Source organism: Acomys minous (assembly GCF_964271855.1).
Source record: "Acomys minous genome assembly, chromosome: 4".
In the NCBI taxonomy this organism is placed as follows: domain Eukaryota; kingdom Metazoa; phylum Chordata; class Mammalia; order Rodentia; family Muridae; genus Acomys; species Acomys minous.
In genome coordinates, this window is record NC_140486.1 from 29,334,487 (window position 1) to 29,360,414 (window position 25,928).

Sequence of the window (25,928 nt, forward strand, 5' to 3'; positions counted from 1 at the left end):
CTGACGGGTAGAGCTTCAGTCCCCTCCACTAGAACACTTAAAGACCCCCAAGAGCTCCAGGAGGCCCTCTGGTTTTTCTCCCTAAAGCCTCAATTCCTCTGGGGAAAACTCTCCCTAGGGGACTTGGCTGGCTAGTGGTGGGGAGCCTGGCCTCTCTGGGTGCGGAGGACAGGGCGTGTGCAATGTCTGTGGCGCTGGGAAAGGTTCCCAGGGTCAGGACGAAAGCGGGCCTGGGTCTGCCCGGAGCCGGGGGCCCCCTTGAGCTTGCCTGTTCCCCCATGATCTGGAGCGCAGCTCTAGAGCCTTTTGTTTGAGGACGTGTGCGGTTCTCCAATCGCCAGCTCCAGCGCTCCACCTTCTGAGTCGCCTTCCTTGACACTTAGGGGCCAGAGACACAGTTGATCAAGGAGGATGGATTTGGAAACAAGAGCAAGGATTTTTGAACGGAGTGTTCCTTTTGTTCTCAACATCCGGCGGCTACAATAGTAGCAAATTATGTGTTTCTCTGGGTTCTTTTCCCAGTTTAAAAAGGCAAGCAAGGGAGGGTTGATGAAAGGGGGTGTTTAGATGTACGGGACCCTCCCCCCATTCTCGCTTCTGGCCCATTTACTTCCACATCTGTTTCCCAAACCCCAAGAATTTGAAGTGGAGCTTTGATTTTTTTTTTTTCCGTCGTCCTGAAATCTAATCGCTCTGGCATTGCTTAGGGAGGCATTTTTATGTTTCTGCACCCATCTTTACGTGTGTACCACGGTGTTTGTCCCCTACAGGCCCAACGTGTGCGGTTCTAGATTCCACTCCTATTGCTGCCCAGGATGGAAGACGCTCCCAGGAGGAAATCAGTGCATTGTCCGTGAGTATTTGGCGGGGCACACGGTCTAAGGCAGCATACTTGACTCTGTTTTAGGGTTGACTTAACATTCAGTGTTTGAACACTCAGTTGCCTGTACAAAACCACTGGTCACATAACCATGGTAATGAGACCTCAGTGGTGGGGTGGAAACAGTGTCAGCTGAGACAGGCTTTAGAATGTCTGGGTGTTTTGTTTTGCCATTTGTGTGTGTGGATACAAAGGGAGGGAGGGCTTTGTGTTAGAACAATTCCTTAGATAATTGAAGATCACCTCTTCTTTAAAATTCCAGATAAGACCACTGTATTACTAAGGTCACTCTTGGACTCTCAGGTTTTGGCCATCAGAATATCAGTCTTAGGCCTTTATACTCCTTTCTCATCTGTAGGCTGTTCTCAACATTCACATGGTAAAAAATGTAAAAGGACTACTCTCACAGATTTTGAACTGACCCAGAGTTAACAGAATTTTTGTTTTGTTTTGTTTTGATTTTGAGAGACTTAATCTAAGTTGTTTGAGTCTGGGGGGGGGCAGTGAAACACTGGACAGTATGTTTCTCAAAAGTGACCCTAATACCTTGAAAAGTCTGTGTGTCAGTGCTTAAATGTTGAGGTTATTAGTAGTAATATTTTTTAAGATTCCAGCGTGTACATAAGCAGGTCTCCAGGCTCTTGGTGGACAGACAGTTCATTAGTCTCTAGATCCAGGGACCCAGGGGGGCCTTATTTCATAGATGTGTGGGGTGAAGTGTGATAGGCCTTTCCCTGTGTGTTTGTGTAGCTCAGAAACATTTGTCCACTCTGGAGGACAGCCGGGTCACAGACAGCACATGCTTTTACAGTCCATCTTGACTTTAGATTGACCTCGGCGTCCTCTGGGGAAGAAGATAATTATGCCACTGTGAACAGCACAAAGGCAAGCTACCCTAGCAAAGGGGCTCTGTGGGTATGGTGGCATCTCCGACTCTGTATTTATTGGGTTTTGTGGGTTTGAGACAGACCCTAAGTGCTGTTTCTGTTCTTTCAAAGGACAGAAATCTGAAATTCTATTGTGAAGATTGTTTTTCCCCCTCTGTCTTTTCAAAAATCACACAACCTCTAGCAATCAAGCAACATTAAGAAACAATCACCGTGTCCTTTTAAGTAATTTGTTCATACATATTTTATATACGCCCTCTCTCTGAATGTATAGGTCTCTGGTTTTATTTCAGAAAGAAAGAAAAGAATGATGGCCACTTGCCTTCTCTCCAACACAGAAAGTCCTATGCGGAGTATTTACAGAAGGTGCATTACTCTTCCAGGCCACTGGGGCATTACTGTGTCTGCCTCACACTAGCAGGGTCTCCTAGACTGTTGAAACAGCTAACGTCACTCACCACACACCTGCCACACTAGCTGGGAATGACTTAGGCACTGCGGAAAGTCTGACTCACTAAATGTAATGAATGTGACGGCCATTATTGACTTGGAGAGCAGCCGAGGAGAAGGGATAGGTTTATGGTACGTGCTGAAAATCTGTAGAGTCAAGTTTTATTGGATCACTAAGGAATGGGAATTCCAGAAAGCCAAGCCTTCCAGTACAGCGGCAGTAGTAATGTATGTATGGCCCAGCGAGTGTCCACTTGAAATGCTTTGGATCTTTGAGCATCATTAGGTCGTTTCCTTCTTTAGACGATCAGTTTCCAGTCCCTCACAGGGAGTACTATCACCCACATTTCTCCTACTTGAAATATTTGAGTGCTAATGGGATGTGTTAGGCAAACCTTGACACTATCTTCCTACCTCCGAAAGTATTTATGATATTTATGTCAAGTATAGCTAAATAATATTACTAACACCTTATGAAAATGACTTACATGCTTGAGAGTAGGGAGTTTGTGCACAAAATCAGCAGAGAGGATGTGCGGTCCCTCTCGCATGAGGCTCACCTGATTTCAGCTACGTTAAATTCAGTAATTCTGTCATTTTCACATCTTAAAAAGGTCACATGTTGAGGAAATAAGGAGATTAAAATCATTGTAGACTTAAAGCTATGAACTTTTAGTTTCTTGATAAAAAGTATTTCTTTGTTGAATTTACTTATATTTCACCAAGAAGCAAAGACAAACTCTGAGGCAATTTACAAATAATGTTAATAATATGAGGATCAATGATGAATTTTCTCACGTGCTTGTATCTCTGCATTCTTTCTATCCAGAACAAGCTTTAAAGTCTAAAGTTGGACTCTTACCAGGAGTCACACAGGAAGATAGCCAGGAAGTGTGTCTACTATTAAAAAAGCACGATGCATTATGATTTTGTTTTCTTTTTCCCTAGGATTATTTTGTTGCTTAGTTTTTAAAGTCAGGGTTCCTAGCTAGTCTGCTGAGATGAAGCTAACTGTTGCCCAGGATGGCCTTGAACTCCCGGGCTCTCTTTCTGCCATTCAAGAGCTGAGATTACAGGCTTGAACCACCATGCCCAACTGTTATTATTCTTAATTGTGGCTTGAAATGCCATTGAAGTACTTCCAAATTTCCATGTTTGCTTCAAAACTGATTTTCTAGCTTTCCTTTAATAAGATCTTAGAACATGAAATAATGGAAGAAGGGTTTGCTTATGCATTTATTTATGGAGAAGGTATACAATAGTGCTTTTGGTCATTGGGGAAACAATGGGGTAAGACTGGCTTAGCATCATAGCATTTGAGACCTTTGAGACCTAAAAAAAAAAAAATCAGACCCTCACAATAGAACTCCTTTTGATTTATGTTTCTAATGAGAAAATGGAACCCAGAGAAGTTTTGAGTGTTTTCTGTGCTCACACTGGGCCACTGATAGAGAACTCAACTTTACATTTCTTCTGTACTACATTTTAAGTACCAGCCCCTACATCTTCCCCTAACATTACCATGCTCCTGGTATGTACATCCTTTCTGCCGCTCCTTCCAAGATTGCTAGGATTCAATGAGACCACAGACTGAAATGAGCACAAGGAGGAAGGAGTTCATCTGTCTTGCTTCCTCCTGGCCTGTGTACGGTACACACTGAAGCCTTGACAGACAGCTAAGGGCCTGAGGGTGTCCAAGCTCCACCCCCTTTAACTTTCTTTTGGTTTAAAAGATAGACGGGGGGCCACTTCATCCAAGCCTAAATTTACCTGTCTGCTAAGAAGAAGAGACCCCTGAAATAAAACTATATTTTAATGAGCATCTGCCAAAGAAAATTATTGGTGGTGAGGAACTAATACATTTTAAGTATTCTAAAGTGGGAGCCATTTTCTTTCCTTTGGGGGAAAAAAATCTTGAGAACATAATATTTTTACAGCATTTCATTCAGGAGAACTTGTTAATACACTGTCCATGTTACACAAATGCTAAAGGCTGTTTCAGAAAAGGAAAATCAGTTGCCAAGTTGGTTTGATGCCGTAAAGAGTCCCAGGTCTCTTTGAAAGTGTCAAGACCTCCCTCCAGCAGAAGATTCATATGCTTGCTGCTGTGAGTATTTACATGTAGTTTCAGGGCATTCCCAGACCCTTCTCTTGTTTCATGTATCCAAGGTCAGAGCAAATTAGCACACAGTCTTTGTGCTCAAAGAGGGAATTCAAGTGGGGACATAGACATAAATCTTTCAGCTCCTTAATGGCCTGACTAAATTTGGGAGAGAGTTCCCGTTCCAAGGCACTTGACTGTGGGTTTTGAGCCACATATTCCTGCCTCGGATGACCCTCTTATTCACAGAGGTCACAGCTGTAGGAAGCATCACGACCCACCCGACCCCCCAGCCCTGTCAGAATGGCTTTCAGAGCAGCAGGACTGGGCTAGGCTGCAGTGATCATATGGCAGAGGAAAGACTGGAGGAAGGGGAGGAGTTATGAAGGGGATAAAGATTGATGACAGGGCAGGGCAGAAGCCAGCTGGGATGGAATGCGGGTGGAAGCTGACATGTGGCCAGCTCTTTAGGGCCTGGTGTCTCTATTTCTACCAATCTTACATTCCTTCATAGTGGGATATATTTTCCATGATGGTCAGTCTCTTTGGGTCTCCTCCCCACTGCCAGCTCCCTAAGGATCAAGACTTCCTCCCTTGGTGAATCCCGAATTCGAAAAATTTCAGGTTTTCGTTAAAGAGAAACAACAACAACAACAAAGCAACTTGCATTCATAATCAAGTTAAACATCTGTCGTTAATCATTATCACAGAATTTTTTAAAAGGTCTCACTTGTTTGTACATCATCACAAGGAAATTGTAAAACTTAGTGCCACGGTCTCCAATGGGTGATTGTGTCATGAACTGAAAGCCAGACGTTTTGCAACGTTGGTTTCATGCCCTAATTTTCTAGACCTATGGCTTTAGAGTATGGCTTCCATACTGTGATGCGCGGTTGGGGGTGGGGGGTTGGAGGGAGGGGTACTGTCACTCACTCCCACTCTGTGCTCTCTGCAGCCATTTGCAGGAACAGTTGTGGAGATGGATTCTGTTCCCGTCCCAACATGTGTACCTGTTCCAGTGGACAAATATCTCCGACCTGTGGAGCAAAATCAAGTACGTTCGCTCTCTGGGGCTACATTCGCTGCATTTTCCTAAAACTTGTGAACTGGTGACAACTGTCCTTTTCAAAGAAGACACAGATTGGTGATTGGTCTCACTAACCAGGCCTGTGTTAACTTTTGAGCTAAGACCGTTTCGGTGTCCCAGTTGTTGCCTAATTGTCAACATAAAATGTACCTAGGTAGTGAGGTGGTTAAGACTCCATGAAGGCATTCTTCATAATAAGTGTAACTCCCCTAAGCTTTCATTCTGTGCGAGGTTCTACATGTGGTGTTTGCATTATTTCAATCCTCTAGTCACCATTATTTGAGACTGATATGATCCCATTTTGCAGAGGAGAAAAGTGAAACACATAAGTATTAACTAACCCTGTCCTACCTTGATGTCTGTTGCTATGGTAAACATCATAACCAGAAGCAACTTGGGAGAGGAAAGGGTTGGTTTTATCTTACAACTCCCAGGCAACAAACATTCTATCGCCAAGGGAAGTCAGAGCAGGGACTCAAGGCAAGAGCCTGCAGCTGGAACTGAAGCAGAGGCCATGGTGGAATTCTGCCCCCTGGCTTATTTACATGGCTTTCTCATCTTCTTTCATTACCTGCCCAGGTGTTATAGCCCAGAGTGGGTTGGGCCACATCAACCATTAATCAGGAAAATGGCCCTGTAAACTTTCCCATGGGCAATCAAATGGACACAATTCTCCCAGATAACTCTAACTTGTGTTAGAGTTGGCTCACCTACCCTAGGCAACATGGACTTGGATCTACTGACTAAAGCTGACTAAGCATGTATCCTCAAACACTAGCCTGCGTTTATCGCCTTTTGTGTAACATTGCAGCCTCCATCCTATTTGTGTCTTAGCTATGGGGGAGGGAGATTAGAAAGGGAACAGATATTGACTGAAATACTGACTAAACACTGATTCAGTACCAACCTGCTTTGCTACACATATTAATTTCCAGCAATTCCATGAAGATAACTGTAATAGAAGACAAAGAACAACTTCTTCCCACAGCTCTTTAGAAAATATTGGGACTCAAAATCCAAGACTAATCTTGTATGCAAGTGTTTAAGATCACATCGGATGAGGCAGAAATGATTCTGCTTATTTAACAGTTCGATATCTAAATAAGGGCTTTAAATCTGCCTAAAAATTAGTATGAGATTGTTAACATTTTGATAGTTCCCTCATTAAGTTTTCTTCTCGACAGGGGTGATGGAGAACTTGTTTGATTCAGGGGTAAGATTTAAACCATGCACAGCGGCGTGCTCGCCTTCTGGTAGACCACTGACACGAGCCTGCGGGCTCATTGTTTTCAACAGCTCATTTCCCAGTGATGTGAGACTTGTCAGTCAAATGCACAGAGACTTTGAGTGTCTTCAGGAACACATTTCCTCTTGCTACATTGTCTCCCAGAGACCCTCCCTCTGTGTCCTTATTATCTATCGCAATTTGCTCACACTCACCCTTGGCAACAAAGAAAGCATAAATCAAAGAAATACTGCTTCTTTTCTTTTTTTCTTTCCCACCAGCACCATATTTTTATTGATTATTTGAGCATTTCACATAAAGTGCCCTGGTCACATCAACTTCCCAAGCCCACCCCACGACCCTTTATGACCTATCATACAAAGGAAAAAGAATTTAAAAACAAAAAACAAAAACCAAGTGTAACACTGCTTCTTAATGCCCAGACCTGAACAGGGAACAATATACATGGTACCTGGTGTCATCCGGGAGCCATGCCTCCATTTGGCCTTTGGAGAATACCTAATTCCTTTCCATCAGGAACTTTTCTAACCTCCCCAACCTTCATCCTGCCTGAACTTGCTAAAGCTTTTTAGCGCTATTTATCACTAACTGCCTGGAACACTTTCTTGCATGAGTGTGTGTGCACACACACACTCATGTAGAGGCCAGAAATTAACCTAAGGTGTCATTCCTTAGGTACAGATCACCTCCAAAGTGAAGCTCTTAATTCATGGCTGACCACAGTCTTCGTGTCTGCAGCTGCTTCTGCCTCAGCAGGTGACAGTGTCACCCATCCGGTGCTTATGCAACTGTGTCTTTTCTTTTTTCCGTGTAACTCTTTAAACATGTGTGTTCTACCAGACAATATACTGGTTTTTTTTTTTTTTGGTTTTTTGTGTTTTTTTTTTCCATGTGCTGCAAGCCATCCTCACCTTCCACCAGACTCTCGTCTACCTGGCATCTTTAAATCCTCTTTCTACAGAGCAGGCCATCCTTTAAAAATCAAACCTCTTCACTTCTATTAAAGACGCTCCAGCACACAACAAGAAAATTTGCTCAACCATGTTCATAGCAGCCTTATTCATAATAGCCAGAACATGGAAACAGCCTAAGTGTCCCTCAATGGAAGAATGGATAAAGAAACTGTGGTACATACACACTATGGGATACTATTCAGCTATTAAAAACAAGGAATTCCCGAAATTTGTGGATAAATGGATTGAGCTAGAAATGATCATAATGAGTGAGTTAACCCAGAAGCAGAAAGACTCAAATGGTATATACTCACTTATATCTGCCTATTAGCCCAAGGGGCATGTCCCACGAAAGCCTTCACTTACCAGGAAACTGAGACAGAGGGGAGGACATTCTAGTGGGACTCTAGATGAGAGAAGCATGGGAGAATGGCAAAGTAGAAGGATCCAGAGGGTCCTAGAAACCTACAAGTAGAACATTATGATAGGCAGATTTGGGCACAGGGGTCCCGCTCAAACTAAGGCACCAGCCTAGGACAATACAGGTGGTAAACCTTAAACCCCTACCCAGATCTAGACAATGGACAGAACACTCTCCACAGTAGAGTGGAGAGTGGGATATTACTTTCTCACATACTCTGGTGCTTCACCTTTGACCATGTCCCCTGGAGGGGGAGACCTGGTGGCACTCAGAAGAAGGACAGCAGGTTACCAAGAAGAGACTTGATACCCTATGAACATATACAGGGGGAGGTAATCCCCCTCAGGAACAGTCATAGGGGAGGGGAATAAGGGAAAAATGGGGGGGGGGAAGAATGGGAGGATACCAGGGATGGGATAACCATTGAGATGTAACAAGAATAAATTAATAAAGGAGAAAAAAATCCTTTCCTTTCATCTGGAATTGAGACATACTAAACCCTTTTGGGGGGCAATGACAAGGTGATCCCTACCTTGTCTGATGGCCTTGCCTGCCTTTCCATGACACTTTCCACACCAGTCTTTGGAGAAAACCCTAGAAGCACCCTAAGGTCTTTAGGCTCTTGGACTCGTATCCCTCTAAAGCTGATCCTTGCTGTTTCCCATGCCTGGCTGATTCTCCTATTTCAAAGATCAGTCTATCACACCAGAGTGAGTTTTGTTTTTCTGTTTGCTGTGTCTAAGTTCCTAAATAGATCTAGACAGCTCTCCCCCAAACAGTTAATCACAATTTATAATTACCTTGTAGTATTTTAAACTTAGATTTTGTTTGTCTCCTCACTGATATGCAGGTTCCACAAGGACTGGCACTCCCCCCACCCCCAGCCCATCATGGCAGCAGGCACACAGGTCCTGCCTGACTTCTAAGTGGATAAGAGTGTCTCCCATATGTCCTAAGCGATGCTACTAATACCTTCTAGTGATTTCCTTTGACCCTGGAATCGCAGTTTTGTTTTAAATATATACTAAGTCACTTCATCACTCATGGTAACAGGTGTATGCACATGTGTAGACTTAATGACAACCAGTAGACTTTCGCTAGCATTTGCATCAGTAGAATAAGTCTGTCATCAGATTGGACAGGGAGTTGACAGATGTGTAAGCTGGTGGATACAGTGTGGTGACTGGTATCTGTTTTTTCTTGCTGTTCTCCGCAGTCCAGCAGTGTAGTATGAGGTGCATGAATGGCGGAACCTGTGCTGATGACCACTGCCAGTGCCAGAAGGGATACATCGGGACTTACTGTGGACAACGTAAGAAACCTTAGGATCAGCTTCATTATAAACAGTGACTTGTGGGCCATTTCATATTGGTCAGAACTTAAGTTCTTGCAAGGCTCCTGGTTGGTCATTGGAAGATGTAGCTTCATATAGTAAGTCCCAGTTCACAATCTAGCCTGGAAGAATTCTTTTAACTCAGTAGTTTTCTTTTTTTTTTATTTATGTTTTATAATATGGATGTTGAATACTAGTGATGTACTATCGAGTTTGGTATTTATCTTGGGTATTTATGCCACAAAACATAGATATGTTCCTGAAAAGAAAATGATAAAGGATACCAGAAAACTCTATAGCTCCCAGCCCCACCCCATGAGAGCCAATTTCACAAAGTACCATTTGCTCAAATGTATTTAATACCAGAATACAGGACTATGACATTATTTGAAAAGATTAGATATCGCTATGAAAAAAAGAGGCTTTTGACAAAGCTCTTACCCACTCCCCAGTACTGGAGATTGAGACCAGGGCTTTGCATATGCCAGGCAAGCACGTTCACTCTGTACTATGTCCCTGCGCCAGTAATTACAACTATCTTCACTGGAGGGAATCCCACACTGATGAGGAAAGAGTCCTGTTTGGAGGAGGGTTTAGGTTGTAGCTCCCGGGCTGTGACACATCCCTGGAGAATACAGTTGGTTAAGGTTCTGCAAGCGTGTCACTTTTATGAAAGCTTGTACTGTTTTTGTTGGGTTAGTTTTGTTTGCAGTACTGAGCATGAGTCTAAGTCTTCGTGCATGATGGACGGGCTTTCTGTAGCTGAGCTGGAGCTTCAGGCCTCTTTCTAGTTTTTAATTTGAGACAGGACCTCGCTAAATTACCTAGGCTGTCTTTGAGCCTCCCAGCCTGCCACCTCGGGCTCCCCAGTAGCTGGGATGTACAGGCCCACACTGCCTAGCCCAGCCAAAATTAGTGTAATTTTAAGTACATAGGAAAAACACGAAAGAAGTTGAGTCACATGTGGAAATGCCATCCATGTCACTTCATTCATATTTTACGTGAGCCTAGCCTCTCTTCCGGGCTTCCCTGAGAACTCCCAATCTACTCCTAGCAGAGGAGAACTGATGTTACGTGTGCGTGAGTGTCTGCTTTTGATTATGGCATTTGTTTTCGTTGCCATTTAAAATGTCTCTTGATTGTGATAAACATGTGTAACCTGGCATTTACCGTTAAACACTTGGAGTCCCAGTGTGGTGGCATCAAGCCATTGTACTGCAGGCATCTCTGCCCCATCTTCAGGATGTCTGTTCTGTCAAACTGGAGCTCTACACCTCCCTCACTTTCTTCTCACCCCAAGCCCTAGCACACATCTTTCTATCTGTTCCGTTATTTCAGGTGCTTTACAAAGTATAATTAAAAAGACACATGAGTGCAGTGTCTGTCCTTTTTTTTTTTTTACTGGTTTAATTTACTTGGCCTGATAAACTCATGTTTTATTCAGGATATAGCATGTCCCTTAACTGCTTCTTCTTAAATTACTGCCAGGAATCCTCTGTGTGTCTGTCTGTCTGTCTCGTGTGTGTGTGTGTGTGTGTGTGTGTGTGTGTGTGTGTGTGTGTGTGTGTGCGCGCGCATGTGTGTGTGTTTGTGTGTGTGATTGTTTACGCATCTGTTGATGGACATTTATGCTAATTCATCTTTTGGCTATTGTGAGTAATGCTGCCTCAACCATTTTATACATAACTATTTGAGTCTTGTTTTCCATTCTTTCAAATATATACCCAGAAATGGAGTTGCTGGACAAAGGAAAGCTCTGTTTTTAGAGTGTTCGAGGGAGAGCTGTACTGTCTTTTGCTATAGCATGATGCAGAAGGGCCCAGCTTAACTTGCTAACACTTGGGGTTTTTTTTTTCTTTTTGAATGAAAACTACTCTGATAGCTATGAAGCACTGTTACATTGTGGTTGTCCTAGCTATTGGTTTGTTGTTTGTTGTTTGTTTGTTTGTTTGCTTGTTTTTGTTTATTCTTCCCTGAGATAGGGTTTCTTTCTGTAGCCTTGGCTGCCATGGACTCATTTTGTAGAGCAAGCTGGCCTGGAACTCACAGAGATCCACCTGCCTCTGCCTCTGCCTCCCTGAGAGCTGAGATTAAAGGCATGAGCCACCACTGCTGGGCATAGAATGATGGCCTAGTTATTTTTAATTTTGCCTCTTAGGTGTAATTGTAGCTTCCCAGATACTGCTATAAAGGTTTAAGACAATTTCATGAAAACAAAGAAGTTTAGAATCAGTTTGTACCCTGGTAAAGGCAGTAATAGGCCAACTCACAGGTTCTCTAACACTAGTTTAGTGTTTGCTTTCTTTGTTATAAACACTGAACTCCACCACTTTGTAAAGCTGGCCACGAGCTTGTATTTCTGAAGGAAAGTTAGAGAGACACGAGTAGATGGGAAAGGCAGGTCTCTGCGATGGTGGCTTCTTGTTCCCAAAAGACATTGCAAACAGACATGCTTGGAGCCATTATCTAAACAGAACTGATAAAGGGAACGGAAGGAACCAGGGGCCCCAGTCTTAGGGCCCCTCCCATCCAGAAGGGATACTTTTGCTTTCTCAGAAGCTCAGTTTTCTGTCTTTCCTGGATGTCCAATTGTCGTCCATCCCAGGGAATGAACAATCCCCTAGATGATCTATGGGGCCCCCATATAGTACTTAGGAACTCTCATTTACTCAAGGTTGCATACTTGACCAAAATTCAGAGAGAAACTCAGAAGTGGTTGCTCTCTGAGGGCCTCTTCTGAGAGAGGGCAACACCCACTCATAACTAGCAATGCGGGAACTCCCAGTCAACCATCATGAAGGCTAGCATTAGGGTAAGGAGAGTAGGGGACTGGGCGCCATCATAGCAGGGCACTGTGATCTCTTATGGCTAGACAGAAATTTCTCCCTAGAGAAAGTACAGGTTTGTGTTGCCTATCCTAATGCAAGAGATAGGGCAAACCAGACCACAGCTTCCCAGAGAGGAAGGATGGGGGAAAGTTTTCACTCCTTATACTTAGAAAAGACCCACAGATAGGGAAGTTCACTGTGCTAAGTTGCTTTTTACCCCACAACCAGCTCTTAGATCCCCCGTGCTATGAATAACTTAAGGGTAGACACCTGGTTATAGTGGAGTGGGAAGACAAGGTCAGTTCTGTCTTTGAACCATTCCAGAGTGTAGGCAAAACTTGAAGTAATATTGAAGTTTTCCCAATGTAGAGCAAAAAGGTGATAGCCAGCTTGCTATGAGTTGAGGTAGGGCATGCCTGAAATTCAGATGGAGGCACTAAGTGAACTAGGGCGAATGTTCTGTCTCTGTGAGGGACACTTTGTCTGATAGATTGTCACTTTGACCTCTCGAATGCCCCCTTCCACACAGACACCCTTTCTTCAGGTCCCAAGCTGTATGCACCAAGCTCTCTGTTGGCCTTGTTGAAAGGCCTGGCCTCTGGAGGTCCCCAAGCTGATGGGGGAATAGGGGAACAAAACAGTAGGTGCACTGGCTGTGGAGATGTGGGTGGGGCTCAGAGATTGAAGGCCTGTCTAAACACACATGAGGCCCTGGGGGTCCACCCTTAGCACTACAGCACTCAGTTCGTGGAGGAAATACATCTGAACTTACAAGTTTCCCCAGCTGTGTGCTTCTGTCACTGACGTGCCTAGATCTGGTAAGCGCATGCGAATTTTCAGAAGCCAAGGTTTGGGTGCTAGACAAGCTAGAGGCCAGGAAGGAAAAGCCTGCTTGGCTTGGGGGCTGGAGATGAGGGCTCCGCTGGGCTTAAGGCCTGGCCTTTCTGCCTGGCATCTTCAAGCCTCTTTCCTCTATAATTAAGGTAGAACATCCTTTCCTTCCTGCTACTGGCTTTCTTTCCTGCTTGGTTGCACCCTCTTTTATTGTCATAGACAGTCAAAGGAAGGGGAGCATCCTGGCATTCTCTAGATACACGTGGTAAATTACCCTGCACGTTTCATGCTTGGTTACAGAGTATAAAACTGGAAAAAAGAAAAAAGAAAAAAGAAAAAAGCATTAATATGGATATTTTTCCCCAGAGGTGTTTTCAATGGTGGATCCTACGCAGCCTAGATAAGATTAGGGTTTAATTAAGGTCACAGGGTACCAGAGTCATATCATATCAGCAAACACAAATAATGCAAACAGGCACTACCCTCTTCATGGTTGTTAATGAGGATGACACCCATGGCCATATTGGTAAAGAGCTGAGGTCTCAGACAGGTACCTCTTTTTCTCATGGTTTTGTCCTGAGTGACAAAAGGACCACGAGATGGTACATCTCTAAGGGAGGCTCTGGAGAGGGAGATAAAGGGAAACATCTAGAAGATATTCCAATATATGTTTTCTGTTGTCTTTTGTTGCCCAGTGGTGACTGGTTTAGCATATCAGTACACAGTACATATGGCACAAGCAATGGTTAGCAGATAAGAAGGTGAAGCAAGAATAGGTTAAGATGGCATTTTCTTCTACATTATTTTATAGGGAACTGTTGAAAGTGAGAACAATACGTATTGGCAGCTTTAGAATTCAGAAAAGCCCTTGAAAAGTGATGTTTGGTAACACAAGGACTATGAAAACATTCAAACTGCTTTAAAATGTCAGCAGTGCTCCTTAGGAAGCATCCTTGCATTTTACTGAGCAGTGTCGCTGTGTGTCCTCCCCTTTGCGTGGCACAGTGACGCCGCACATGTAGGGAAGAGGACCGATAGGTAAGTGAACAGGTGAGAAGCTGTGCTGGTTAGCTCCTTGTTTACCTGACGTGAGCTGGACCCATCAGAGAAGAGAGACCCTTGGATGGGGAATTGTCTCCATCAGGCTGTGGGCAAGTCTATGGGGGCATTTTTGACTGATGGTTGATAGGGAAAGGGTCCAGTCCACTGTGGGGAGTGCTACCCCTCTCCCCCCGCCAGGGCAGATAGTCCTATGGTGTATAAGAAATTAGGCCAAGCAAGCCAATAAGCAGCGTTCCTCAATGATTTCTGTTTCAGTCCGTGCCTCCAAGCTCCTGCCCCAGATGCATGTGCTTCGTTACACACTATGGAGAATATTAGCCAAGTTTTCTCTCCAACAGAAGCCTAAATAGTGCAGAACACATTGCAGACTTAGGTAATGAGAAGGTCAAGGATGAGAAGAAGTCAGGGTAAAGGAAAGGGAGTGCACATTTGCCCACAGGTCACTGTCTCTGCTTTTGACCCTGTGGGAAAAGTGTTATTAGAGACAGGGAGAAGCAGGTTCAGAGATGCTGTGGCAGAAAACTTAAGAGTAGCAGAACCTCTGTGGCTGGAGTAAGATGTTGACAAAGGACGATGGCAGGAGACAGATCTTGAGAGGAAGGTTTGGCTTCATAGGCAAAGGGCAGAAACTCAAGCTGTTTCCCAAGTATGATGGGAAAACAACGCATTTTGAAAAGGCCAGTGTCTTAGTTAGGATTCCCGTTGCTGTAATGCAGCGCCATAACCAATTTGGGAAGTGAAGGGTTTATTTGGCCTAAGCTTCCACATCACAGTTCATTATTGCAGGAATTCAGGACAGGAACTCAAAGAGGGCAGGAACCTGGAGGCAGGAGCTGATGCAGAGACCATGGAGGGGCGCTGCTTACTGGCTTGCTCCACATGGCTTGCTCAGCCTGCTTTCTTACATAGCAGCCCAGGAATTGAACCACCTACAATGGGCTGGGCCCTCCCTCATCAATCACTACTTAAGAAAATGCCTTACAGCTGGATCTTATAGAGGCATTTTCTCTTTTTTTTTCTTTTTTCCTCCTTTATTAATTTATTCTTGTTACATCTCAATGGTTATCCCATCCCTTGTATCCTCCCATCCTTCCCTCCCTCCCAATTTCCCCTTATTCCCCTCCCCTATGACTGTTCCTGAGGGGGATTACCTCCCCCTCTATATGCTCATAGGGTATCAAGTCTCTTCTTGGTAACTTGCTGTCCTTCCTCTGATTGCCACCAGGTCTCCCCGTCCAGGGGACATGGTCAAAGGTGAGGCACCAGAGTATGTGAGAAAGTCATATCCCACTCTCCGCTCTTCTGTGGGGAGTGTTCTGTCCATTGGCTAGATCTGGGTAGGAGCTTAAGGTTTACCGCCTATATTGTCCTTGGCTGGCGCCTTAGTTTGAGCGGGACCCCTGTGCCCAAATCTGCCTATCATAATGTTCTACTTGTAGGCTTCTAGGACCCTCTGGGTCCTTCTACTTTGCCTTTCTCCCATGATTCTCTCATCTAGAGTCCCACTAGAATGTTCTCTCCTCTGTCTCAGTTTCCTGGTAAGTGAAGGCTTTCGTGGGACATAGAGGCATTTTCTCAATCGAAGATCCCTCCTCTCAGATGACTGTAGCTTGTGTCAAGTTGACACAAATCCAGCCAGCACATCAAGTAATGTGACCTGATTAATAACATTGTTTACAAAGTCACCACAGATGCCACGCTGAATCTGCTGGTGAGGGGGATAAAACGGAAGTAGAGGAACTGATGGATAAAAGGCCACCAGGGCAGCTAAAGAGCTGGTGAGAGCATAGGTCACATTTCTGTCTTGGAAATTGTTTGTAGACCAGGTGTGATGGGTTGAAAAGAAAAAAAGAAGGCCAAAAGTGACATATGGAAGACTTATCAATGGAGCTGCGCTGAGTGATGACATCATTTCCTTATGTGGGATCAGCTAGCCAGGAGATAATTGGCAGAGGCTGATGGAAATGAATAGTTGTGTTAGTTCTGTTGGACTTCCAAGTAGATTTGCCTGCAAACTCAGATATAAGGTCAGAGGTCAAGACAGAGACATCCATTGGGATGCATATGAATTAAAGTTTTCAATTTAATATTTCATATTAGAATGTTATAGACAAAAGAAGAGACTTGTAGTCATAGCTCTGGATGACCTCACCATTTTGATATAGACTAGGGGGAATAGGCTATAAAAATTGGATGAGAAGGAATGAACAGAAGATGGGACATGAACAGTCAGGACTGATACCTTGTACTCACTCCATATACCAGTTTTATGTTGTCCTATGTCGGGACAGTTTATTTATTTCTCCCTTTGAACATTTTTAACACAGCTGAGAATGTTATTTCTATCTGATAGGCCTGTGTAGAAGTCACAGCCACAATTTCAAACTCAGCTTGGGCCCAAGGGCTTGTTCTCTATGAAATGGTACAGGAGTCTGCCTCATGAAAATGTGTGCCTGTCATGTGTCCTAGCACAGAGCAGCTGCTCAGGACATGTCTGACATGACATGTTCTTTAAGTATCTGAGCTCCTCTAATGAGTGAGCTTGTGCTGTTCTTCAGGCTGAGGCCAAGAAGTGTTCTTGTTGGCAGATGTCATTGGCATCTGCTTAGAGCGGCTTCTGCCTGTGCAGAGCCTGTGCTGTGCTCCCTTCCTTTTCTTCCCATACAAGCATTTTCTTCTTACTGGGTGACTAATATTTCTTACAGGGTAGATATTTGCATGGATTCAAATGTCTTTCCAGCACATTTTCACCTCTAATATACTATTTCCATTAATTTTTATTACAAAAATATTAATTCATAAAATCATGTCACTCTAAAGAAGAAAATTATCCTCGGCTAGGTTTTGAGTGCTTATACGCCATTTGTACTTTCTGCTTCTCTTTTGTTGTTGCTCTTTAGTATAAACCTTTGGATGGTGGAAAACAGTCTCCTCAGACTCCTCTGTCGTGTATATGTTCTATAACATAAAAGAAAGAAAGAAAGACAATTAAGAGTAGAGTAAAGAGGCCATGTAAGATGAGCATGCTCTTAATCCCAGAATTTAGGAGGAGAGGTGAGCAGATTTCTGTGAGTCTGAGGCTAGCAAGGTGCTGGGAAGGGCTGGCACAGGGCACACAGGGCAGAGTTGTATCAGTAACCACAGTGCACAGAGGGCGGCTCTTAGGCCCAGCCAACTGTGTCTTATGTGATTGACAGGCACAGGAGCAATGACGGCCAGTGCGGTGAGTCGTCCCAGCCTTTCTGTTCACAGGACCCTTCTCAATATTCACAGTGTTAGAAATTTGCAATGGGAAATGTAAGAACTACTTGCTAACTCATTTTAAAACTGGTGTCAACCTATATAGGTTCACATAAATATCATTATGAATTTATATAAATCTACTTTCTGGACCTCCGGACACATTGGGAAGAAGTAGGGATGCGCTAGCCTAGCCTAGACAGGCTAGTCTAAAGTCACACTGCAAGCGGCCCATCTCTTTAGGAGAAGCTGAACCTTCATCAGCACTCTCTGGATTGGGAGAACTCAAAGAAGCCAGCCTCCTGCTCATAGGTCCCAGTCGGGGAGGGGCCTGTTCTCCCCCATTTTGTGCCCTCGTGCTTTGGGACAATGTCCCTGGAGGGCAATGATTGTCAGATGCTTTTCTCAGTAGTTCATTTTAATTTGGGGTGGGGTGGGGTTGAGGGCAGTGTCTCACCGAAGCTGGAGCTACTACTTGGCTAGGGTGGCTGGTCAGGGAGCTTGAGGAATCTGCCTTTCTCCATCCCGACAGTCCTAGGATCACAAGGGCAATAGACTTTCTGTGTGGATGCTGAAGTCCAGACTCAGGCCCTCGTACTTGCACAGCAAGTACATTCCTAGCTGGGCCATCTCCCCAGCCCCGTCTGTGTCTTTCCCAAAGGCTGGTACTACAACAAGAGGCTGTGTCTGGGAAAGTGGCTTTCATTCAAATTTCCTTCCCCTTGACAACATTAAGAAGATTCCTTGCATTTCCATTAATCATATTCAATTAGAGTTATCCTTCTGCAAAATATGTGTTGGGCAGTTGGGAAATCCTAGATCCAAATCTAGTAATGGTTTACAATTGAGCCTTCACGTCCTGGCAACTGATTCCAAGAATTACATACTCCTTAGAGATCTCTGGGAAGTTTTTGTTCTATTTGACGTTTCTATCCACCCCCATCTGTCCCACAGCCCTCACGGCCTTCACTCCCCCTTTTTCTGTCCTTTATATTGACTCGTCTAACTTTTTGCCTGCCTCCTTTTTCAAGGCAGTGGTGTCAAAAATGCTACTTGGAAACATACTGTGTGACGGATAAAGACACAGAAGGGCTCAGTGATTCTTAGGGAGACACACTTACTTCTCCAGAGCCGCATAGCATCATGGTTTTGATGAAAAATGTGACTGCTACAAATAACCCTGGGGTTGTTGACACGGTGATGCTTTCAGATGAAGAAAACATTCTCTTCCCAAGTGTATGTCTTCTTGCTAGAATGGGGAGAGCAGAGCTCTGGACGATGGTGATTAGTGAGGCAGGAGCGAAGAGGCCACACCTTCAACCTACCCCTGTACTTACTGAGCTTCTTATTTTTGATATGTTCCTCACTTGAAGGTGAATGTATTTTGCCCCTATGTCCCAGAAGAACAGGTGATAGAATCGTCATCTTCTGACCCAGTGAGCATCAGACCCAGCTAATCCTCATCAATCTGATTTAAAAAAACAAAACAGTTCTTAGTGTTTGCTTAATGATAAAATGTATGGATCGTTGAATCATCTCCTCTGGCCAATCAGATGCACTCACTTATGTTTTAGAGAAGCAACTGAATAGATGTTTTCTTGGGAGCCTCAGAGAAGGATCTTGCTGAGTTCAGAGTAAGCATGCTGTTTAATGAGCTGTTTCTTGATTTTTTTATTTTTATTTTTGGACATACAGCTGTGTGTGAAAATGGATGCCAGAATGGTGGGCGTTGCATCGGCCCCAACCGTTGTGCTTGTGTTTATGGATTCACGGGGCCACAGTGTGAAAGAGGTAAGAGGGAAGAGGTGACTGGGGAACCTAAAGTCTTGAAGTTTATTCTATAGTTACAAGGATGTGTGCATGTTTTTTGCTATCCAACAGGAATTAGTCTAACAAAATGTATATTTTCATGTGCCAGTAGCTTGAATGGTAAGATTTGGGGCAGCAAGCATATCATTGATTTTCACACAATTACAGACTTTTATTATGCTCATGTACTTTCTAGACACTCTAGACACCATTGGGAGTACACTCTCTACTGTAAAAAAAATAAATAATAAGATGATGATGATGATGATAGCTAAATCCCACGAAATCTGACACTAATGCTAAGGAAACCCAGTACATTCCATAACACAAGCCCGGGGCTACTGGGGCTTCACAGCAAATGTGATCAAGGCTTTTTATGCCTTCCTCTCCATCTCTTGGCCCTGCACTCCTGTGTGCTTCAGTTTGGTCTTACGCCGGAGAGTGTTGGGCTGTTTCCTTGCTGGTTGGTTGTTTTGTGATTGTATGAGGACTGGCCTCATTACAGAGGCAACATACTTCCTTGTTTCATCTGTAGAGGGAAGCTTCTCCTTCAACTGTTTCTTGGGCAGTTATAGTCTCCAGAGAGAATAATTCGTGCCGGTGGGATTAAGCTTGGGTTCTGCCCAGCAGCCCTTGATAACGGCTACTTGATAGGGTTCCTATGCTGGCTCTGGATTCGGCACCCCTCCCTGCAGCATGGTATGGAGTCACTTCCCCAAAGCCACATACATGAAAAGAATGGTTGGGTAATGTGAGCCCAGCAGAACTTCCTTTAAGTAAGACAACTAGAAAAGCATCCTGCGCTGACCACTGTGTCTCCGTCAACAGTCATTATCCCAAGATGAAAGCAGCTTATAATTTCAATAGCAGTTTCCACCTGGTGGCTGGGAACAGCCAGCACTGATGCTCTAGCAGCTTAGTCATACAGCATGACAGCAGGGGTGGCCACCGTGATCCACCAAGGAAGTCAAACCTTATGGGCCCTGAGGCTAAACCTAAGTCTAGATTAAAGGACAAATTACATTATCAAGGTGTTACATATGCCTTCAGGTTTATTTTCCCTGGGCTGTGGTGGTGTCTAAAGATACATAGCACTTTATTGGAAAACTAAAGTGTCTGGCGTTAATGTCAATGAAACAATGCAGGTATAAATCCAGAGAACCTTTCAATTGTGAAGATACTTTGTACTTTAAGACAGACATTCATTATTCTCATAAGAATTTTGTCTTGGTATTCAGGGTAAGTCTTGAGAATAAATTGGGATATTTGAATAATATGGTCAAGTATGAGAAGTTAGACATGTGCCAACTTTTAATATATGCCTGCGTGTATGCACATTGAGATATTTGTGGTATTCCGAATGTAATTGAGATTTTTTTGGGAGGAGGGGGACTAAAGTACATTCCACAGATGACGGAGATCATCATTATTCTTAGAATGAATTCTAAAGCTTTTTACCAGATGTCCTTCTTGGGGGAAGGAAAATGGATGGTGAAATGTTAGCACAGGTTGCTCGCATGGAATAATACAGATTTTGTAGTAAACTCAAACATGCAAACACAGTCACAACTGGTGGAGATGGTGCTCAGTGTTTTCTATTGTTCATGTAAACTGTACATCTCTTTCATCTCAAAACAGGTTTCAAAGTTAGTTTCTAGCTGGCACAGGGTTGGTTGTGTCCTTTCAGCCCAGGCTTCCGGACATTGCATCACTGTTCTCCAACAGTTGCTTTGACCCCAGTAGTGTTGTGTACGTTTTACATGTACAGTAGCATGCTTTAGGAAAAAAATTGTAAAATTAATCAGCCAATGAATTGACCTTAGGATACTTTTTAAGACTCACTTAAAAAATGATTTTTAATTACTGCCCTGCAGTAATGAATGTACAAAAGCTCCATTTCTTTCAAAGAAGCAGTTAAGAATTTCATGTAGCCATGAACTAGAACACTTCAAGGACACATATTTTCAGCTAATTTTTACATGTACCTAATAATGTTTATAAAATTTGAGCTCACACACTCTCTCTTTAAAACTATTATAACTACTGTGTGCAAGAGGAGTGACTCATTTATGTTGAGTAAATAGGTTAATTTGCAGGTTTATAGCTAAAGTTTGTGTTCTTACTCAATTACTGATTTCACAATACATGTTTATATATATCTATATATGGATATAGATAAATCTTTATAAAGTCAAGGACATTTTCTCTCCTTAACGTGGATTATGTAGAATTTCCTTTAAACTAGCTTCCTGGGCTCAGGTCCATGGAGCAGACCTGCTTTTCCAGCTCTTTGGGCCCTGGAAGAGCTAATGACTGGCATGATTAAGCTATTTAACTTGAGTCTTGGAGCTGTAAGCTGACGCGCTGGAGTCTCCTGCCTTTATGATACACACAATGACCTTTTATAGTTAGCAGAAAGAGAGAGAGAGAGGCCTTGTGGTCACATGCTGACTGTAAAATGCAGGCAGCTCAGCTGTGTCCAAAGCACATGAAAGTATTCAATTATTTTTGCTTCTTTTACCAAAGAGATGAAAAAAAAATTTTGTACTTCCTATGTATCTGAAAGAAACAGAAACAGAAGTCAGCATTACATATCAGGCCTTAATTTTCTTCTGAGAGTACCTTATTATTTATCAGCAGAAATTTCAAGGAGACAGAGAGGAACTAAGTAAGTCCACGTAAAGGATGGTTAGACACACTAAAAGGATTGTTTTATTCCTGATGTGATCAGCCCACAGTCCCTTTTTCAATTCTCTGACTCCAGTGAACACTTATTTAATGACTGAATTTCCCTTGAAGCTTCCCTGAAGAGCACCTGGTAAAAATATACGTTACACCCTCCTAGTTACACACAAACTGACTACAGATTATATTGTCATGTAAAATATGTTTTTCTTAGAAAAGCATTTAATTCTATAAAATGTCAACTACCCTGATACCCAGTGACATCGTCTTTAAATTTTAAGTCTTCCAAGCACGGCCAGAGGAGAGTGGTTTTTGGAAAGAGGCACTATAGGATTACTTTTTGCATCTATCAAAGTTTTAAAATTTTTTTCAAAAAAAAAAGAATTCTTCTAAAGTGTGCATTTGCAAGGACGTGGGATTGTGAGATTGTGTTGCAAATGGTACTGGCTGTAGTAGCAAAGCGTCATGCCTTCATGATACAGAACTGGCTCCATGTTTATGCAGCTTTCTTAGTGCCATACACAGCTCATCCTCCAAAGGGATTTTGAGGCAGAGTTTCTTGGAGCCTTGGAGCCACAGGACTCTCACTCTTGCCACTGTCCTGATGGGTTTAATACTACACTGTTTCTCTCCTACTTACACCTGGCGTTTAAAGTATGCACACACACGTCTCATACTACCCGGTTCAGCATGAAGGTGACATCAGCGCCTTCTCCAGAAGATCCATTGTAGCTACCATTAGAGTAGACAATTGAGACCTCAGGGGTCTGCATGTTTGTTCACCCCCTCATACGCCAAAAGGTAAGGTAATGGTGATGGTCATTAAGCCACTTAGACCTTGTCTGTATTCCCCCAAACAAGAGGAGAGCTACCTTAGAGTTTCTCTGAATTCTGAGCATTACATGGATGAAACCCAAGTTGCAAATAACTCATACACTTGTGTTAACGTGTACGGATTCCCCAGGCTTGTAATTTATTATGATGGATGCATGGCGGGTTTCTATAGAATTTTAGCGACACAGAGAATGAATAATATGTACAGAGTTACATAAATGTGTGGTGGAAGAAACAAACCAGTAGGCAGCAGATTTGATGCTTTCAAGAAGTGTCTGTACAATGCTTTTCATTTAAACTATGCGTTATTGTATTTTTAAATTAATAGTCATATGCATATAATTAAGATAATTTAGGAAGCAATACAAGATAAAGGGAGAAATTGCAGTTATTCATCATTCCTAGGCTGAGGGTTAATTACAGTTTAGTTACTAAATCATTCATCTCTCATTCCTATTGCACATAAAGTATTTTCAAAGAACGGGATCTTGGCATTCTTACGAGAATCTGCTCCTTCATAAATAATACTGTGCTTCTCCTTTGACACTGTTAAATATGCCATGGGCTTGCGATTGCTGCATTGCACAAGTATAGTTACTGTGATGAATCTGCATCTTCTACACCAAGTCTCTGGTCTTTATAAAGCCATTTCACGAGCTCAGAGATGGAAGCTCTGCCCAGGTAAGACCCGTAGCACGGTGATTATGAAAATCAGAGCACATATATTGCGGCCCAACTCAAGACCCCCGCCTTAGTCCTTCCATCATAGTCAGCCCAGACTGTCTTTTGTCACTTGATGCTTAAGATCGTTTCCAAGTTTATTTGTTATCCTTTGTTTTGTTTTGGTTAGAGCTCTGTGCAATAAAATATATTCATAGATAAACATGTATCTGGGCTGTATTCTTAGAATACATCCTCTGAGCATAACAAGGAGGTGCTGGGTACTTGAAAACAACAGAGACTCTGACGAGTTCCACCCATTTCCATGAGAAAACTCTGTGGTTTATTCCTTGGTCAGTGTGTTTGGAAACTCCTTCCTTCTTCTAAAATCTTCTAAGTCTGTATTTTTCTCATACTTTGGTATTTTATTTCTTTTCATCTTTTGGCCATAAATTGGAATATATGACTACTACTAAACTACTTTTATTGAGGCTATTTAACCTTTACTCGCTCAAATATTTGTTAAGAACTTATCAAGTATTGAGTACTTGGAAATCGAATTATGAAGAAATAGTGTATACCTCATTCACAAGAAGCCAATTGTATTCAAGGAACAGTACTGGAAATCATCTTTAAACACAAAGATACAGTGTCCATGGTAGATAACGTAATAGGGATGGAAAGAAGTAATGAGCTCAGAGATGCTTCTCAGCTGCGGGGTATTAGGATGGTGCTCCTATCAGTAATGTAAATGTAGAATGAAAAACAGTGTATAAACTTCCACCATAGTAAAACGCCACCCGACTGTGTCCTACATTAATATTGCAAGTGATATTATATGGCTCAGTCTGACCCTAACAGTACATAAGCTTCATAATCAGTTGTAATTACCGTAGTGCACTAAGCCAGTTCCCCCCCCCTTTTCTTTAACACTGAAGACTTACTAGAATGGAAATCGCAAAGAAGAAATATTATCAAATATAAATGTTAAACCCACTTATGCTTATGAGTCAGTGGGTACACATGTCTCGCCAGCATGCACGCACACACACACAGTGTGTGTGCACAAACACACACACAGCGTGCGTACACACACACACACACACACACACACACACACACACACACACACATTTCTGCTCTGGTAAGGCCATCAAGAGGAAACATTTTATAACCTTCCACCCTCTAAGCTAAACTTAGCCTTAAATGGGCATCAGAAAAATACCAGAAGATCTGTGAGAACTTTTATGTTTTGGCACTGGCTCCGATGGCATCTTTATCTTGAACACCATTAAGAAGACAAGGCAGGAGGTGGGTGGGGGGTGTGGAGCAGGCTCTAAAGGGCAGAAGCAAAGGAAGAAAAGAAAAAAAAAGATGATGGATGAATCAATGGTAGACAAGACATATGATGCTTGTGTGTGTCAAGCAGGGGGATTTGGGCTTTGGAGAAAATCAATTCCTGAATAGGTTTCTCTGGATGGGGCCCAGACTTCCATCTCTGTTCTTAAGCTTTCCTGTTTACATCTCCAGAGTAAAGAATTTCCCTGCTTCAATGTCATATCAGATGGCATTAAGTTAACAGGTCTGGAAACTAGTCAGAGCTGCCATTCCAAATATTAACTCATAAAACTTAATTGTAACAGAATGTTGCTATGTAGGAGTTTCTTGAAAGGGATTAAACACATCTGTGTACAGATGGGTGAGCCTTATGTAATAAATACAGGTTTTGCACAAAGGTCCAAACAAATAATACCTATTTCTAGAAGTAGATGTAGCCTTGTAATTTCCTAATAGAGTTCCTGGGAGGATCAAAAGTAGGAAAACCTGACACATAATCAGTGTGCTCGCCACATGGCTGGCACCCGCTATTTGTTATAGTTAGTTCAGGAACATTGGCCGCAGTAGAAATTCAGAGGTTAGAATTACCTTTCTGTGGCATTGTTTGCCCTCTCTGACACCTGCTTCTGTACATGTAATAAGTGTCTATGAGAATTAAATGACAATAATATAATACCTGACATCCCATAAAGGATGATATTGATAACTTTAATGACTCCCAAGATCATCAAAAAGATTGATGTGACGGTTACTTATTCATACTTAAACCTAGGATGGGAGAACCAATGTGAGCCAAGTTAAAGAGGTAAAGTTTAATGCCGCTTTTATTAAGAGGAAAGACTTGGAATAAATGGGAACTCTTTGGAGAGTCTTCATGAAAGGAGAATTAATTGGCATAGAAAAGAGGCTGTAGCTATAACTATCATGAAGCCATGTCAGGGATGTGCACACTTAGGAAAGAAGACCCTGCTAGGTGTGGGTAGGGAGAGAGAGTAATTTAAATTCGTGGCTCTCACTTCCTGCTCTGGCTCATTAACAACATCTTTGCTGTTTTGTGACAATATAAGGTTGACAGGAAAATGTTCTGTAGCTTCCCACTACCTTGCTTATTACACAGTTGAATGACCAAATCTCGTATGTCTTATTTTGACATTTTTTTTTAACCACAAATACAAGAATACAGTTCTTAAATTTTTTTTTACACAGAGTTTTGGGGCAGTTCAGGAGTCCATTAATCTGCAAAGCCATCCCTTCTCCACCTGTTTATCTGTGACAATTAG

The 25,928-nt window shown here is 42.8% G+C and overlaps 1 protein-coding gene across 1 annotated transcript in view; it reads left to right on the forward strand.

The window, feature by feature from the left end:
- The window catches only part of FBN2 (fibrillin 2), a 206,384-nt gene that overhangs the window by 1,005 nt on the left and 179,451 nt on the right, over positions 1-25,928 (forward strand). The window contains exons 2-5 of the mRNA XM_084778399.1: positions 771-853; positions 5,274-5,372; positions 9,242-9,337; positions 19,018-19,113. Coding sequence (XP_084634525.1) covers positions 771-853; positions 5,274-5,372; positions 9,242-9,337; positions 19,018-19,113 — 374 coding nt within the window. The remainder of the gene's footprint in view (positions 1-770; positions 854-5,273; positions 5,373-9,241; positions 9,338-19,017; positions 19,114-25,928) is intronic.